This window comes from Notolepis coatsorum (assembly GCF_963971535.1).
Source record: "Notolepis coatsorum genome assembly, chromosome: 19".
Lineage (NCBI taxonomy): Eukaryota > Metazoa > Chordata > Actinopteri > Aulopiformes > Paralepididae > Notolepis > Notolepis coatsorum.
The window spans coordinates 46,333,032-46,350,320 of record NC_140183.1 but is presented as its reverse complement, the minus strand read 5'-3'; the positions used below and the strand labels follow the sequence as shown (position 1 = coordinate 46,350,320).

At 42.0% G+C, this 17,289-nt stretch overlaps 1 protein-coding gene across 1 annotated transcript in view; it reads left to right on the top strand.

Moving 5' to 3' along the window:
- The window catches only part of dhx16 (DEAH (Asp-Glu-Ala-His) box polypeptide 16), a 78,943-nt gene extending 63,988 nt beyond the window's left edge, over positions 1–14,955 (top strand). Inside the window, exons 19-21 of the mRNA XM_084336079.1 lie at positions 257–418; positions 8,363–8,536; positions 14,351–14,955. Of these exons, the coding sequence (XP_084192205.1) occupies positions 257–418; positions 8,363–8,536; positions 14,351–14,479 (465 nt within the window). The 3' untranslated portion in view covers positions 14,480–14,955. The remainder of the gene's footprint in view (positions 1–256; positions 419–8,362; positions 8,537–14,350) is intronic.
- The last annotated feature ends 2,334 nt before the right edge of the window (positions 14,956–17,289 follow it).

Genomic DNA, 17,289 nt, shown 5'->3' with positions numbered 1-17,289 from the left:
TGTATCTGAGGAGGCATGTGATTGGCAAATAGAGCTCTGTAACTGATGTAAACCAGTTGTACTGGTGCCAAACCCCACTTTTTATTTTACGAAGTGTACGTAAGTAGAAATGTGGTTTGATCTCTTCTCTCAGGAAAATCCCCTGAATCAACCCTCTCTATTGACCTATCACAACCTCTTTTCTCGATTCTCCAATCACAACTGTCACTTCCCAATTGTACTGACGGTGATCAATCATCATGTGTTTATTCCTCAGTGGATGGAGAGCAACTACTCCACCCAGTGGTGCTATGAGAACTTCATCCAGTTCCGCTCCATGAAGAGGGCCCGGGATGTCCGGGACCAACTGGAGACCCTGATGGACCGCATCGAGGTGGAGGTGGTCAGCTCCGTGGGAGAGGTCATGCCTATCCGCAAGGTCAGTGAGTGCCACTGGCTGTTTGGGGTGGGTAGGTGGGTTGAAAAAAATTACGAGAATGGATCTATCTCAAACCCTGCCCACTTTTCTTGATCCTCCAATCACAACTGAGGGTGCAGGGTTTAAAATGGGACCTATCAAAGATTTTGTATAAATCACAAATTACAAAAGAAAAGAAAATCACTCATCAGTCTTGAGATATGGTTTTTCAAATTGATCTTGACCATTGACCTATACATCGTTGGCTTGCTAGAATCCTACAGATTGTGAAGATTATTCAACTATCAAGTCTCACACAATATACAAGCTTTATAACATGAACCTTAATAGCAATCTAGAATCTGTTGTATTGTCTTGATAATCTCAATGAATTCCTAAAGATGTCTACAGTCCGTTATTGCATCCTGTTAAACCTGTCCAGGGCAGAACTACATTTCCTTGAATTTGTATTTTTCATATACCCTTACAGGTTATTTTATATTGACAAGTTAATAATGGCTCTAACCATCAAATATACAGAGATAACAATCCTTAGGGAAGGTAGATCCCACAGCCCAGAAGATTTTATTTTTTAATTTGTAGGTAGTGGGAGTGGTTAGGAGTGGGTTTCTAAACAACTTTTAATGTGAAATGATGTTGACTTGCAGCTTTGTAACTTAGAACTGACTGAAAAACGGACAATCCCAAATAAAAGGCAGATGACCCTGTGTGATCTAGTATCGACCATTAGGGAACAAGGACACGCAGTGTCATAAGGTCCTTTCACACTGCCGTTCAAGCCGGGAATCTTACCCATTTATTCCACCATGCTGTTCTGTGTGAAAGGTACGAACACGGAATGGAGGGTCAAATTTTAATCATCCCGAGATATGCTTCAGCGTTGGCTGTCGCCGATATTTTGCGCATGGGAGCTAGACCGACAATACTTCCACATCAGTTCAGTGGCTTGCAGTACATCGCCGAACCATTAGGTGGCTGTGCTGCGTTGTGTTCTACTTATATTATACTTATATTTTTGGACTTCCTCTGCAAGTCTTTCTTCGATTTGGTCCATGTTTGTAATGTAGTTACGGTAATCGTGATTGACAATGCAATGTTCCGACCAAGCTCCCGAGATGATGAATGGTAAATACAGAAGTATGTCAGGTCCAACCCAGGGCAGCGGCCAATCACAGCTCTGCGCTGTCCACGTCAGCTTGCGTAAATTTGACAGGCAAAAAATGTACTCGCTGCAATCATTGCACCCACTTTGAGTATAAATTAGGCATCAGCGTCAGCAAGTTCACAGGAGGTCATTAGCTAGCATGTTGTTGACCGGTGTCCGGTAATGTTACTTACAACTATCAGGATTGCCAGCATTCCTTCTTAAACGTTCAGTACTCTAGAAGAAATGAAAGTTAATCATACAAATTTCTCCTTTCCTTTCGATGGGGGCCAATTTGACCAATTTCCTCACCCGAAACTTGCCACCAAAATGTGAAATTATTTATTATTATAGTTATCCCGCTTGACTGACATTGTTATCCAGTGTGACTTACTGCAAGATTCGACCTAGGATGATGTCTTTTAGATGGAGCTCATCTTTATAGTTAATACAAAGTGAGAGGCATGGGACATTTGTTTGAATGTTTTCATAAACTGTAAATCATTATAGTAATAAACACGTCTGTATATTTCATACAGTTAAAAGGCTATTAAAATAAAAAACAGTACAATGATTAATGGGATTTAAACCCCTTACCTTAATTTGCACATTAACTCATTGACTGCCACGCTGTTTTCCCATCTTTACTAAATGGCGCCAGCGTTATTGACCATTTTAGCGATTTTTGCAGACCCATCATGTGTTCCGTATTATAGCTATGGAGACAATAGTATGGTTCATTTGACAGGCATTGTTCACAGTCCATCACTGACTAATCAGTTAATTTCTACATATTGTAGTTTTTGCACTATTACACGCTAAACATTGCCCCTTTCCAAAAGAATCCAGTCTTTTTTCATAGATGGCGAGATATGACGCGTTATATGCAATATGCCCAAATCGTTCTGGTTTATTGCCTGAAACCCCAAATACTTAAAAATCAAAAGTATATACCATGTACATGTGTGTCTTCACAAAATCATCAAGGGAGGCGGCTGGGTGGCGTAGCGGAGATTGCGCTCGTCACCAATGCAAGAGACTCCGGTATCGAATCCTAGTCTCAGCATTGCCTTCGGCTTGGGCCGGCCGTCGTACTGGCTCATTTGGCAGAGTCAGCGGGTGGAAGTCGATGGGTGGGGATTGGACGTTGTGGACAGCTACCCCTACAGGTCGGTTGGGAGACGCCTGCACAGCAGAGACAGGAAGTGGCGAGGGTAGTGTTAGCCTCCCATGCGTTACACCTCGCCAATGAGAGTCCGCGCTGGCAGGCGAAAAGATGTGACAGGCTGCCTCCTCGTGTGCCGGAGGGAACACGTGATGCAAGGCTTCTATCCTCTCTACAACCGACCAGTGGGGGGCATAGTCGAGCAACGTTCAAGACAGGGGAGGGGAGAATTGGATACACGAAATTGGGATGGGAAAAAAAGGAGAAAAAGTTTTAACTAGAATACTCGTGTATATTGGGCATGTCTACCATACGGGAAAGAATAGCTCTGAGGCACCAAATCTTCCACCGATTGCTATCTTGTGATCCAACGCTTGGTGGCGAAACACGAGAGTTAAGATGTTAAACCACCAGCCACCAGGTAAACTAACATGACCTCTCGTGATTTCTAGTTTCATATGATGAAAGCCTGTAGGCAGAAACATGATGGCTATTTCCTATTTTTATTGTTTGATTATGAATTAGCCGTCAAATAAAGGCTTTTTCATTTTTCTAAGATACGTTGTCCTTGTCCTTGTAACTATTTATATATTGCCTCTATCCCGTCCCCACAAAGCACATTCTTAACTTGTTTATGGAAACCCACAGAAGCGTTAACGTTGCTAAACCTAAAGGGTGAAATTATCAACATTTTAGGAGAGACTTGGCCAACAAGTGACAACCTTAGTAACCTTGTTCCACAGACTGGTGGCGGCCGTCAGAATGTTCTTTGTAATGTAACTTGAGTACCACAATGCCACAGTGTCAGTGACCTAAAAGGAAGCATTTAAAGAGAGACCTTGGTAACCTTGCTCTACGGCCTGCGGGTCTGGCAGAATGGTAGTTTAGAGATCCCATAGCTAGGAAGGACATTTGTACTTATATTTCAGATTTTTAGGTGGTAGCAGTGGTTAAGGTAAGGGATGGGTTTATAAACAACTTTCTAGGTGAAAAGTATGAGTTATGGCTTTGCTACAGTGGAGAGATGAACCAGATGATGTAGTTCTAATAAGAGAAATACATATTCCTTATATTTTGAATCACTTGGACTCATTGTCCCGTGTACAGGGTAACGTCACAGTTATATACAGAGGTATGAAACAAGTTATATACACGTGCAACCGACTCATTCAATATATGTCCCATGACATCATTGTCCCATGTACAGGGTATAGTCGCAGTTAGGTACAGAGTTATGAAACAAGTTATATAATCATTCAGGTTCATGCAAAAAGTGAAATGTACATAGCAGAAGTGCAAGGCTGCAGGTGGAACAGAATACAGAATACACGTGCAGGGACTATAAAACCTGTAACACTGAAGAAGGTAAGAGTTGTGTGCAAGAGTAGCAATAATAACTGAGCAGTACTGAAATGACTGAAATGGGGTGATGTTGAGTTGTGTCTGGAGTTACAAACTAGCACTACAGCTGGCTACAGTCAGGTTGTCGCCACATGTCTTACTGTAGAAAGGTATGGCAGTTGGTACAGTACAGGGCAACAGTGGCTCGGGAGGTCGAGCAGTCGTCTGGTAATCTAGAGGTTCCCGGTTCGATTCCCACTCCTCCCGGGCAGCGTGTTGAAGTGTCCTTCAGCAAGACACTTAACCCCTAACTGCTCCCGATGACCATGCATGCATGGTTGCCTCCGCCATCGGTGTGTGAATGTGTGCGTGATCGCAGCAAGAACACTGCGATCATCAGCTGCTGGACTACTAGAGGCTCCCAGAAGCAGTCAAAAGAGGATCGGTAATGCAGCCTTTATCAACTATGCCCCAAAACTATGGAACAAACTACCCCAAAACATGAGAGGAGCCAACTCGCTAGACATCTTTAAAAGACAGCTTAAAACCTATCTCTTTGCTCAGGCATTTCACTGATAGATATCTGCTACCACCTAGTGGCAAGAGGAAACATCAGGGATATCCTGACACAACTTGTACTTACCTGCACTATTCTTACCCTGCCTACTCTTATACACTGCCTATCAAATTCATGTGTCGGTTATCGCACTTTTTAGTTCTTACTGATGACTATTTTTAAACTGAATCATTTTAAACTATTTTTATTATTTGCTAGATCCAAATGTGAAACACTGATTATTTGTATTACTGAATAGAGAGCCTATTAGGATGCTAGATCCTAATGTGAAACACTGTGATTTACCATACCTTGCTATGCTCGCTCATGCCTGTATTTTTTATGTCCGTTCTATTTGATCATTTTTAGACTATTTTAGACTATTTTAAACTGAATCATTTTAAACTATTTTTATTGTTACTGAAAACTGTAAGCAGAGAGCCTATTGGGATGCTAGATCCTAATGTGAAACACTGTGATTTGCCATACCTTGCTACTTGTCTATCTTTTTTATGCCCGCTTATGCTTGTATTTTTTACTGTTGTGAAGCACTTTGAACTGCAACCTCTGTATGAAAAGTGCTATACAAATAAAGTTATTATTATTATTATTATTATTATTATTATTATTATTATTATTATTATTATTATTATTATTATTATTATTATTATTATTATTATTATTATTATTGGCTCAGCTGATTTTCAAGTCCTGTTTTCCCTCTCTATTTAGCCTATTTCTGTCAAATATTCAAATTAAGTCCCGCCCAAACAACCTGTTTCATTCGGACACAATCCTACTGCCATTTCATAGTGACTAGGTTTCCTGACTATTATTATTGCCCAGAATATAGACATCTTCCTAACAAATTAATTTAAACTGAACTTTATATATAGTTAAATATAAAATGTTCTATTGTAAAGTTCTATTGTTAGCCTTAGTTAGTACAATAGTTAGTATTGTTTGACATCTTGATATCTGTATGTCTAAATTGCTCTCTCCTTACAAAGCTAAGGAGATCTGAGTGCAGCGAAAAGTAATTTATTTATCTGAAATCAAGTGATATGATATTGGTATTCCATCAATGACACGAGGAGAATATATGTTCCATATCTACAGGAGCAAGTGGATCTCTCTCGAAAAAGAGGTTTTAATCTTCCTGGTTAAATTTTTTTTTAATAAATATTTATTTAAAAGACGGGGCATACTCCACAAAGCTTTACATTTTGTGGACATCCATTTTATCCAAATTGTAGAACATTCTGAGTGATTTTCCTATGCTTTGATTTAATCCAATTGTAAGATGAGGCGCTTTCAATGTGGCTTGTGTGAATGGATCTCATGTTGGATGCTTGTGAAAGAACCTTCTTTAGAAAGGAGTGTTGATCATACTGGATACACCCTTTAACTATCAGAGGTTGCCTTTGCCTCTGGGCCAGCCAAAACAACCACCAAATAAAGGGAGCTTAATCTCTGAATGGCCTGACACTAAATGGCCCTGATTGTGACTCATTATGCATGTGAACCACTGACCTATATACAGGCTGTATGCTCATTATGAAAAGGCAGGGTAAATGAGTGGATTAGCATTGATTTGTGTCTTAATGTTACCTGTTAGCTAGCCCCAATACAACAGCAATGAAACTGCAGTCTACTAAACATTTATTCTCAGAGGTACCAGCATTAACTTATATAGTCATGAGGACACTTTCCACTATGGCATTGTTTGAATACCTCTGAAGAACCACATAACTCCGCTTTAAGTTTTCAGATCCAAATGTGAAACACTGATTATTTGTATTACTGAATAGAGAGCCTATTAGGATGCTAGATCCTAATGTGAAACACTGTGATTTACCATACCTTGCTATGCTCGCTCATGCCTGTATTTTTTATGTCCGTTCTATTTGATCATTTTTAGACTATTTTAGACTATTTTAAACTGAATCATTTTAAACTATTTTTATTGTTACTGAAAACTGTAAGCAGAGAGCCTATTGGGATGCTAGATCCTAATGTGAAACACTGTGATTTGCCATACCTTGCTACCTGTCTATCTTTTTTATGCCCGCTTATGCTTGTATTTTTTACTGTTGTGAAGCACTTTGAACTGCAACCTCTGTATGAAAAGTGCTATACAAATAAAGTTATTATTATTATTATTATTATTATTATTATTATTATTATTATTATTATTATTATTATTATTATTATTATTATTATTATTATTATTATTATTATTATTATTGGCTCAGCTGATTTTCAAGTCCTGTTTTCCCTCTCTATTTAGCCTATTTCTGTCAAATATTCAAATTAAGTCCCGCCCAAACAACCTGTTTCATTCGGACACAATCCTACTGCCATTTCATAGTGACTAGGTTTCCTGACTATTATTATTGCCCAGAATATAGACATCTTCCTAACAAATTAATTTAAACTGAACTTTATATATAGTTAAATATAAAATGTTCTATTGTAAAGTTCTATTGTTAGCCTTAGTTAGTACAATAGTTAGTATTGTTTGACATCTTGATATCTGTATGTCTAAATTGCTCTCTCCTTACAAAGCTAAGGAGATCTGAGTGCAGCGAAAAGTAATTTATTTATCTGAAATCAAGTGATATGATATTGGTATTCCATCAATGACACGAGGAGAATATATGTTCCATATCTACAGGAGCAAGTGGATCTCTCTCGAAAAAGAGGTTTTAATCTTCCTGGTTAAATTTTTTTTTAATAAATATTTATTTAAAAGACGGGGCATACTCCACAAAGCTTTACATTTTGTGGACATCCATTTTATCCAAATTGTAGAACATTCTGAGTGATTTTCCTATGCTTTGATTTAATCCAATTGTAAGATGAGGCGCTTTCAATGTGGCTTGTGTGAATGGATCTCATGTTGGATGCTTGTGAAAGAACCTTCTTTAGAAAGGAGTGTTGATCATACTGGATACACCCTTTAACTATCAGAGGTTGCCTTTGCCTCTGGGCCAGCCAAAACAACCACCAAATAAAGGGAGCTTAATCTCTGAATGGCCTGACACTAAATGGCCCTGATTGTGACTCATTATGCATGTGAACCACTGACCTATATACAGGCTGTATGCTCATTATGAAAAGGCAGGGTAAATGAGTGGATTAGCATTGATTTGTGTCTTAATGTTACCTGTTAGCTAGCCCCAATACAACAGCAATGAAACTGCAGTCTACTAAACATTTATTCTCAGAGGTACCAGCATTAACTTATATAGTCATGAGGACACTTTCCACTATGGCATTGTTTGAATACCTCTGAAGAACCACATAACTCCGCTTTAAGTTTTCAGAGGAACAACGTTTCTAATTTCATTATCTAAAGATGGTAAGTGAGAGGGTTCATTCATAGTTAAAGACTATAAAGGTTGAGTAGTTTGTGGTCAAACTCACAAGTGATTTGATTTGACTTTACAACTGCAAATACATGGGGCTGTTATATGGTCCTCCTTCAGAAGGGTTTGTTTATAGCTGGTCCCACATTAGGTATAAAACATATTCTTAATTGTATTTATTAATAAAAAAGACAGTGTGTAATGTATATGGTATATATATGTGTGTGTGCAATCAATAGTTCATCCTCCAACTTCCACATTCCGATCTACATCATCTGGCAACCCTCTATACCTCCTCACAACCTTTTGAATGACTTTCTCTCCTCTACCCTTTCTTCCATCCTCCTTCCCTCCCTCTTGCACCCAGGCGGTGACTGCAGGGTATTTCTACCACACAGCGCGGCTGAGCAAAGGGGGCTACAAGACGGTGAAGCACCAGCAGACGGTCTATGTTCACCCCAACAGCTGCCTGTTCGATGAGCAGCCTCGCTGGCTCATCTACCACGAATTGGTCTTCACCACCAAGGAGTTCATGAGACAGGTCTGTTGTTGATATACCAGGCTAAAACAAGGGGGTGGGGGTTGACGAGACAGCCTTGGCTCCCCCTCCAGCACGCATACGAGTTAGCTGCCATCACCAACGTGAGGCGCTGGGCCATACACGTAGGTGGGGGGGAGGGGGGTGGGGGGTCCGCATGCCACTCTTATCTCCAAGAGGGCCTTTGACTCCAGCAGCTCTCAGTTCGACCTTGGAGTCGTCCAGGAATTTGTTTTGGCTGACTGACTGGCAACATTTCCCCAGTCACGTTGATTTAAATTAGATTTTGAGTAGAGTGAATTATAACTCTATTGGTTTGAGTGGAGTGAGTTTTAACAACTCCGTCCAAATGACTGAATGCATTAGTCCAAGTGTCCAAGTGTCTTAATCAGTTCATTTTGGTAGGTCCTGTGCGCGGTAAACGGATCCAAAATCTTCTTATTGCAATCCCAAAAGCCACACCATATACCAGCGTTTCTCAACCTTTTTTTTTCAGTCACGGCACCCTTCATGTGTTTATATTTATAGGTCTCACCCTCTGGCCTCTGAAGTTTCTAATGTCTTTTTTATTTGGGCCTCACAGGGTTAAAAGTACCCTGTGAGACCCACGGTTGCAAAATTACAAAATCACTTTTAGCCATTTAAAAAAATAATGTTTATAGGGCGGTCAGGTGGCGTAGCGGAGATTGCGCTCGTCACCAACGCAGGAGATGCTGGGTTCGAGCCCAGCTCTCTGCGTTGCTACCAGCTTGGCTGGTCGTTCATACTAATACAATTGGCAGTATTAGGGGGTGGGAAGCTGGTGGGTGGGAATCTGGCGTTGTGGACACGCGTATCAGAGGAAGCGTGCGTCGGCTTCGGGACGCCCTTGTACCGACTCGTAGGAGAACATGCATACAGCAGCCAGGTAGGGGAGGGGGGGAATTGGCACGGCGACTAAATTGGGACGGGGAGAAAAACAGAAAATTGGAGAAGGAGAAATTTAAAAAAAAATTGGTTTATTTAAATAAATGTAAGCACATGTAGGCCTATAGTCAATTGGTCCTGTTGTTCAGCCTCACAATGCTATTTGATAGTAAATGTGTTTATATGTCCCACCCTCTGGCCTCTGAAGTTGCTAATGTCTTTTTAATTTGGGCCTCACAGGGTTAACCTCTTAAGCCCGAGATATACAGTAAAAGTGTATATTTTCAGCATTACGTTTGTTTACCAATTATTTTAACTTATTAGTGAAATATAAGATTATAGAAATCTCAGGGCATTGAGTCGGAAACCGGCGCATATTGACAGGAGGAAGTGGCACAGCCAAAAGTGAGTGTAGTCTTTTGAAGGAAGAGACTCAGGGCTTTCGAATTTCGAAAAACTACCCTACCCAGCTCACACCAGCCCCTGTCAATCATCTGACTTCTGGATTTACTTTTTTATTTCTCTTATTTTTTGGGATTATCTCCCACAAACCTGAACGTTATTGCCATAAAACAGAACGCAGTTAGTTTCTGTACCTTTCTGTGAACGTCTTGCAAAAAACGGTGTTGCAATACGATGAAAAATGGTGGAGAAATTTACATTATAAAAAAGATGGCAGAATTCAGTACTGTATCTACAAAACCTTCTGTTTAATAATCTTCCCTTTATTCATTTGCTTAGATTTTTCAGGTCTGGTCAATTTTAACATGGTGTTATTCACAGTCAAAGATAAAAAAAGAATTTAATAGAATTGATATTCTCCTTTGATTCATTACAATTTACTCAAGCCTAGTAACAGACACACTATTTCTGACACTGATCCATATATGTCCCTAGATTCAGATCCCAAGAACATGCAAATGGACCATTTAAAAAAGAATTGTAAATGTTTATTCTACGTCCTTATGGAATGAGTGACATACATTAATTTTTTTAAAGTTAAAAAAATATATATATATTTTTAATTTTAATTTTTTTTTTTATGGATGGAAGAGCCGCACATTGACGGGCAAAGAGGGTTGGCCACCCCTGGCCTAGAGTATGCAAGAAGCTTATCATTAAAATCTGATGCCAAGAACCACATGTATCATGTCGGAAATCAAAGCAGTGACTTGTTATTTTCTTTCTCTGTTTTCGGGGCACTAGGAATGATGTGTGAATCCCTCTCAATGGAGCGAGAAGTGAGATTATATCTCAAATCATTCTTGTCCAATGAGCTGAATCTAATAGTCTAAATCAATCAAAATCACGTTAACATATTGGGTGCCGTTAACGTAGATCTACGTTTCTGTGGCCCAGCGGTTGAGTGCCAGAAACGTAGATCTACGTTTCTGTTTCGTTATTTCTTTTATTCGCTATTGCCATTCATAATCCATCGAGTTTGTTTTCTTGGCCGAGCTGAGGCGTGGGGACGGGTTCTAAACACTCCGGCAAGACAAGCGGTCACCACAGTTGCCTTGACGAGGGTCCCCGCCCGCCAGATCATCTGCCATGCTGGATAACGTCGGACAAACGATCGCGATGAATATTTGGAATGGCGATCAGATAATTGGATTATTCTTTTTGCAGTACATCAGAGACAAGGTAAGGACTATATTTTACCAATCTTGTGTTGATCTGATGATTTTTTCGCCGCAATCGCAGGTTGTGTCTGTAATAGGGATGTCCCGATCACATTTTTTTGCTCCCGATCCGATCCCGATCATGTGATTTTGAGTATCTACCGATACCGATCTTTCCCGATCCGATCAAATCTTTTTTTTATTTTATTTTATTTTTTAATCCCAATTTCTCACATTACATTTACCCTGAATGTTGACGTTATCCAGGTGAAAAGTTAACTTCATTCAAGCGAGGCATTGCAATCCTTGACATAAATCATTTGATGTATCATCCTTCACTCTGTCATCTTTCTCTCCCATTACAGAAGCCGAGACCCTGACACTGGTAACGTCGAACCGTCCGACTACATGCCAGCTGGACCGGCTACCCTCCCCACTCCTCCAGACCATAGCACCGGACATCCTCCCATTCCTAACTGCAACCATCAACTCCTCACTCAACTCGGGGGTGGTCCCCACCTCCCTAAAACAAGCCAGAGTCACGCCCCTCATAAAAAAACCAACCCTGAACCCCACCGTCATAGCCAACTATCGTCCTGTCTCTCTTCTCTCCTTTCTTTCTAAAACACTTGAACGTGCTGTATCCAACCAACTTACTGCTTATCTCTTACAGAATGACCTCCTAGACCCCAATCAGTCTGGCTTCCGGACTGGCCATTCCACAGAAACGGCCCTCATTGCGGTCACAGAGGCACTTCACTTAGCAAAAGCGAAAGGCCTCTCCTCTGTCCTGATTCTCCTAGATCTATCTGCAGCCTTCGACACAGTCAACCATCAGATCCTCCTCGCGGCCCTCGCAGGAATGGGAGTGGCTGGATCTGCGCTGACATGGCTGACATCATACCTCAACGACCGCTCCTACCAAGTGTCATGGAGAGGGACTCTGTCGGCCACCCGCCCCCTCCGGACGGGTGTCCCCCAGGGCTCGGTCCTAGGACCCCTTCTCTTCTCCCTCTACACTAAATCACTGGGTAACATTATCACGTCTCATGGCCTCTCATATCATTGTTATGCCGATGATACTCAACTCTTCCTCTCCTTCCCTCCCTCAGATATCCACGTCTCTGAGCGGATCTCGGCCTGTCTGTCCGACATCTCCGCCTGGATGACGACCAACCACCTCAAACTGAACCTAAGCAAAACAGAATTGCTCCACCTGCCGGCCAAATCCTCCCCCCTGACCGACCTCTCCATCACAGTCGAGAATGCAGCTGTGACCGCGTCCCCGACCGCCAAGAACCTCGGTGTTGTCCTCGACGACCAGTTGAACTTCTCTGCTCACATCGCAGCGACAACCAGAACCTGCAGATTCCTCCTGAGCAACGTCAGAAGGATACGCCCCTTCCTGACAAAAGAAGCCACCCAACTCCTCGTCCAATCAACAGTCATCTCCCGCCTCGACTACTGCAACGCACTGCTAGCTGGCCTCCCGGCCACTGCCACCAAGCCTCTTCAACTCATTCAAAATGCAGCGGCCCGCCTGATCTCAAACCTACCGAAGTCAGCCCATGTCACCCCACTTCTTAGGGACCTGCACTGGCTCCCCATTGCTGCACGTATCCGCTTCAAGGCCCTCGACCTAGCATACCGTGCAGCAAAGGGAACCGCTCCCGCCTACCTCCGGTCAATGGTCTCTAACTACACACCCTCAAGACCCCTACGCTCTGCATCTTCTGGCCGCCTCAGACCTACTCCTATCCAAGCTCCCGGAGGGTCATCAAAGAGAAGCCGCCTATTCTCAGTCCTTGCCCCACAATGGTGGAATGAACTACCCATCCCAGTTAGGTCAGCCGAATCCCGTCCAATCTTTCGCCGTCGGCTAAAGACTCACTTCTTCAACCATTATCTGAAATGAAAAAAAAAAAAAAAAAAAAAAAAAAAAAAATCTAACCCTGACTAACCTTACTGTCATGCACTTGTCCTAATAAACTAACCTACACTGTAACACGCAACACTTGATGAACATTGTTACTCAGCTGATAGAGTTGTACCCTTCTTGCTGTCTTGTCGTACAGAACTTGTAAGTCGCTTTGGATAAAAGCGTCAGCTAAATGACTAAATGTAAATGTAAATGTATGTATAATTAAATCAAAGGAAATGAGTTTGTTTTGGCAAAATTCTTCTGCTCTGTGTGACAATAAATAAATGAATGGTGATATTCAATTTAAAACCAAAACTAAGGCCTCAGTATGAGTTTAAGACGTGAACATGGTCATGTTTGTTGAATAAAAAAAAATAGTAAAAACAAGATTTTTTTTTTATTTTTATTTTTTTTATATCCCGATCTTCGGAAAATCACGTGATCGGATTGGGACATCCCTAGTCTGTAATGTACTGTGTAGCGTTTGTCGTTGGTGGTGCTCAAAGCATAGTACCCCACACACCCTTTCGTGGATGCATGATGAAACAATACCGATTATCTAGCGTTGATTTCAGATCGATTCAATAATCAGGTGAGAAATTACACGATTTAAAATGAAATGCAGATAAACGCTGTTTTGGCTGCGTTTCCTGGGATTACACAGAATCGCTCTGGAACTGCTCGTATTTACCACGGTATAAAACGGAAATGTATTGATGAAAGAATTATCTGTTTTTTGCATGTTGACCGGAAGAAACAATCAACAGCGTTATCAGATCCATAGCTATAATATTTAATATAGGTTTAGCACTGCAAAACACCGGCATTTATCTCATTGTACAGTGCGTTGGCACTGACGGCCCACAGTGCCCCCTGCTGAACGGCACTTGATGTGTTAATGGATCGGATCAGTACTCTGAGAATGAACATGCTGTATCACTGAATCCCTTGTTGGTTGTATTCATTGTTTTGATTATATACGGTAATCTCGGATGGAAGCAACAGTTGTGATTGGAGGACCAAGAAAAGAGGGCAGTGTTTAAGATGGGTCAATTGGTTTTGCTATTAATCATAGCACTGGTATAGTATAGTGGAGTAGTATTTGTAATACAGAGATGTGATTTATCTGGTTATTCCAGGATTTACATTTTACATAATAAAATCGGTAGCGTGAGTGTGTGACTCCGTGCAATAACTTATTATTGCTGCTGCCGTGTGCTTTAAGATGCGTTCTAGAAATAGATTTCCCTAAGCAATTATCTGTATGTAGCAAGGAAGAAGTGGTATAAGTATTCCTGTTTTAATATTCACACAGTGGCGGTATTCTTGTTTATTTTTGACCTCATTGGACCATCTCTCTTAACCCAGGTGATCGAGATAGAGAGCGGCTGGCTGCTGGAAGTGGCTCCCCACTATTACAAGAACAAAGAACTGGAGGACAGCAGCAGTAAGAAGATGCCCCGCAAACAGGGCAAGGCAAAAGAAGAACTGGGATGACTGCATGACGACAGGAGTGCGAACAGCAAAACGGAGAGGACACACAGGGACGAGCTCACCTGCCTCAAGAGGAAGTTGATCTCAAAGGGTATTGGCTTAATTATAAACCAGGTGTACAAGCGAGCCAGGTCACAATGAGGAAGTCACTGCACTTGAACGCCTTGTTCGCCTGCATCAACAGTGCTTGCAGCAGCAACAAGGCTCACTGTGGTTTTTTTGTTTTGTTTTTTTGGATGACTGCTGTGTTTTTCCTCACGTGCTCTTGAGGGCTTGTTTGTGATCCGAAATGACTCTGGTTTAAATGTGAAAGCTGGACACTCTAGTAGTGATAAATGGGCTATTACTGACAAGTCTCCAATCAAGCAGAAAAGACTAATATCCAAATAACATGTTTGACTTGAGTGGGTGGCTCCCCATCGCTAATCTTATTTTTCTACAATAAACTTTTACAGCCACCGGTTTTTGTCCTGTAACAAGAGTCTCTTTGTCTTTTGGGGCGAATGTGTGCATGTCGGAGGTGTTTCCAGGGTTTTCACACATTAGTATTGACCCACTCTGACTATTCAGTAACTTTGATTTGCACTGTTAGTGTTGGTTAGAATTAACCTACCGGTAGTTGTCTGTTTGGCCTTTGTATAAGGACGTTTATTGGAGGCTATATTTAGACACCTTGTTTCCATGGTATTTATTTCGTTGTGCTGTTGTAATACCAAAGGGGTTCTTTATTATTGGGTCTGGGTGTTCTTCCTGGAGGTTGATATTGGTATCTGTATCTGGACACCAACACCACCTAATAAATACAAGTCCGTTGTCACACTCAATACAGTATGTTTCTGGCCCTCGTATTTTTGCATAGTGATGCATGACTTGCTTTCGCACTCAGCTACTCTGCTGTGCAAACAGCCACCTAACTCTGTTTTTATAGGAGTAAAATAGCACAGGGGATGTTTATAATGAGAGAGTAAGCAACCTTAGCTGATAGTATCGTCCCCACAAAGAAGGCGGGGGTGTTCCCAAACCAGAAACCGTGGGTGGACAGTACCATCAGAGCAGCTCTGAAAACTCGCACCACTGCTTACAACCTGGGCAGAGAGACAGGTAACATGGAAGAGTACAAGACAACAGTCTACACTCTGCGCAAGGCTGTTAAACTTGCCAAAAGGACGTATGCTGACAAAATGGAGGCACAAATGGCACAGAATGACACAAGAGGCTTATGGTGGGGACTGAGGTCGATAACTGACTACAAAGTCAGCGCCCCCTCAATGGGGAGCAACGACGCCTCTCTCGCGGACAAACTCAACTCCTTTTACGCACGGTTTGGTGCAAACAGTGGCGCCACTAGCTCAACGGCTAGTGATGTCACTGGCACGTCGGCTGTTGTGGAGGGGGGGGGGGCATCCGCGGGGACGCTCTCTCATTGACGGAGCACAGTGTGAGAAGAGCATTTATGCAGGTGAACACCAGAAAGGCTGCTGGCCCAGATGGAATAACAGGACTGTTACGACCCCAGTAGGGAGACGCAACACAAGGCCACAGACAGGGTAGGTGAAGGTGCAGTGACACAAAATCCAGGAGACGATTTGCAAAATAATATTTATTTCACAAAAACACAAATCAGCATCACAGAGAGCAAGTAGGACTTACCAGTGAGCACCAAATGAAATATCAAAAGGAAATTAAAAGCCCACCTCCCCCTTACAGGCGCGGACGCCCAAAAGTACAGGTGGTGGTGCTCACTTCTAAGGCTGGTGTCTTTAACAGTAGGTCACCTACGTGATGCAAAATGTAGACCCAGGGTATCTTCCTGTCCTCAATGTCCCTGTGTGCGAAACAAAAGATTAATAAAGAAAAACAGTCACCATAAGCTGGGTGACGAGGAATAAATATACACGTTAGAAACTAAACAAATGTACAAATACCAAACTAATGCCAAACAGGCCACAGCTCTATACAACACACACACACCACAAAACTATCCTAAAGTCCTAAACTAACTGACAGCACAAAGTGCCAGAGCCTTCACCAGCTCTATACCAAAGACACACAAAGATGAGCTCCCACACAGACACAGACTAAGTATAATTACCACACCACAACCAAACAAACCAGGGAGCTCACTAACACTGAAACAAAATGGGTATATGAAGGGAGAGAGAATGTTGATTGCAGAATCAGCTTCACCTGCTGTTGCACTGGGGTGAGTTGCTGATTGACCAGCTGCTGCTGCAACTGGGACTGGGAGACACCTGAGAGTGGGATATGTTACACAGGAGGGAGACAAAAACAACAAACAAAACATGCCTATATATACACAACAGATAACATACATTACTCCCTCTATATACAGATAACATACATTACTCCCTCTATATACAGATAACATACATTACTCCCTCTATATACACACATAAGGACACCGTCCGTAACAAGGACGCATACTTAAGTCCTGTGCTAACCAGCTAGCCCCTGTGTTCACCACCATATTTAATCTATCCCTGGCGGAGTCAGTGGTCCCTGCCTGCTTCAAGATGTCTACCATCATCCCTGTACCAAAGAAATCCTCCCCAACAGGTCTCAATGACTACAGACCGGTGGCACTCACCTCTGTGGCCATGAAATGTTTCGAGAGGCTGGTCAAGGATCACATTTGTGCCTCCCTCCCCAGTGATATGGACCCTATGCAATTTGCATACAGGCCAAACAGGTCCACTGATGATGCGGTCTCCCAAGTACTGCACAGCACCCTCTCTCACCTGGACCGCCAGAAGGGGGGCTATGTGAGACTGTTGTTCATTGACTACAGCTCA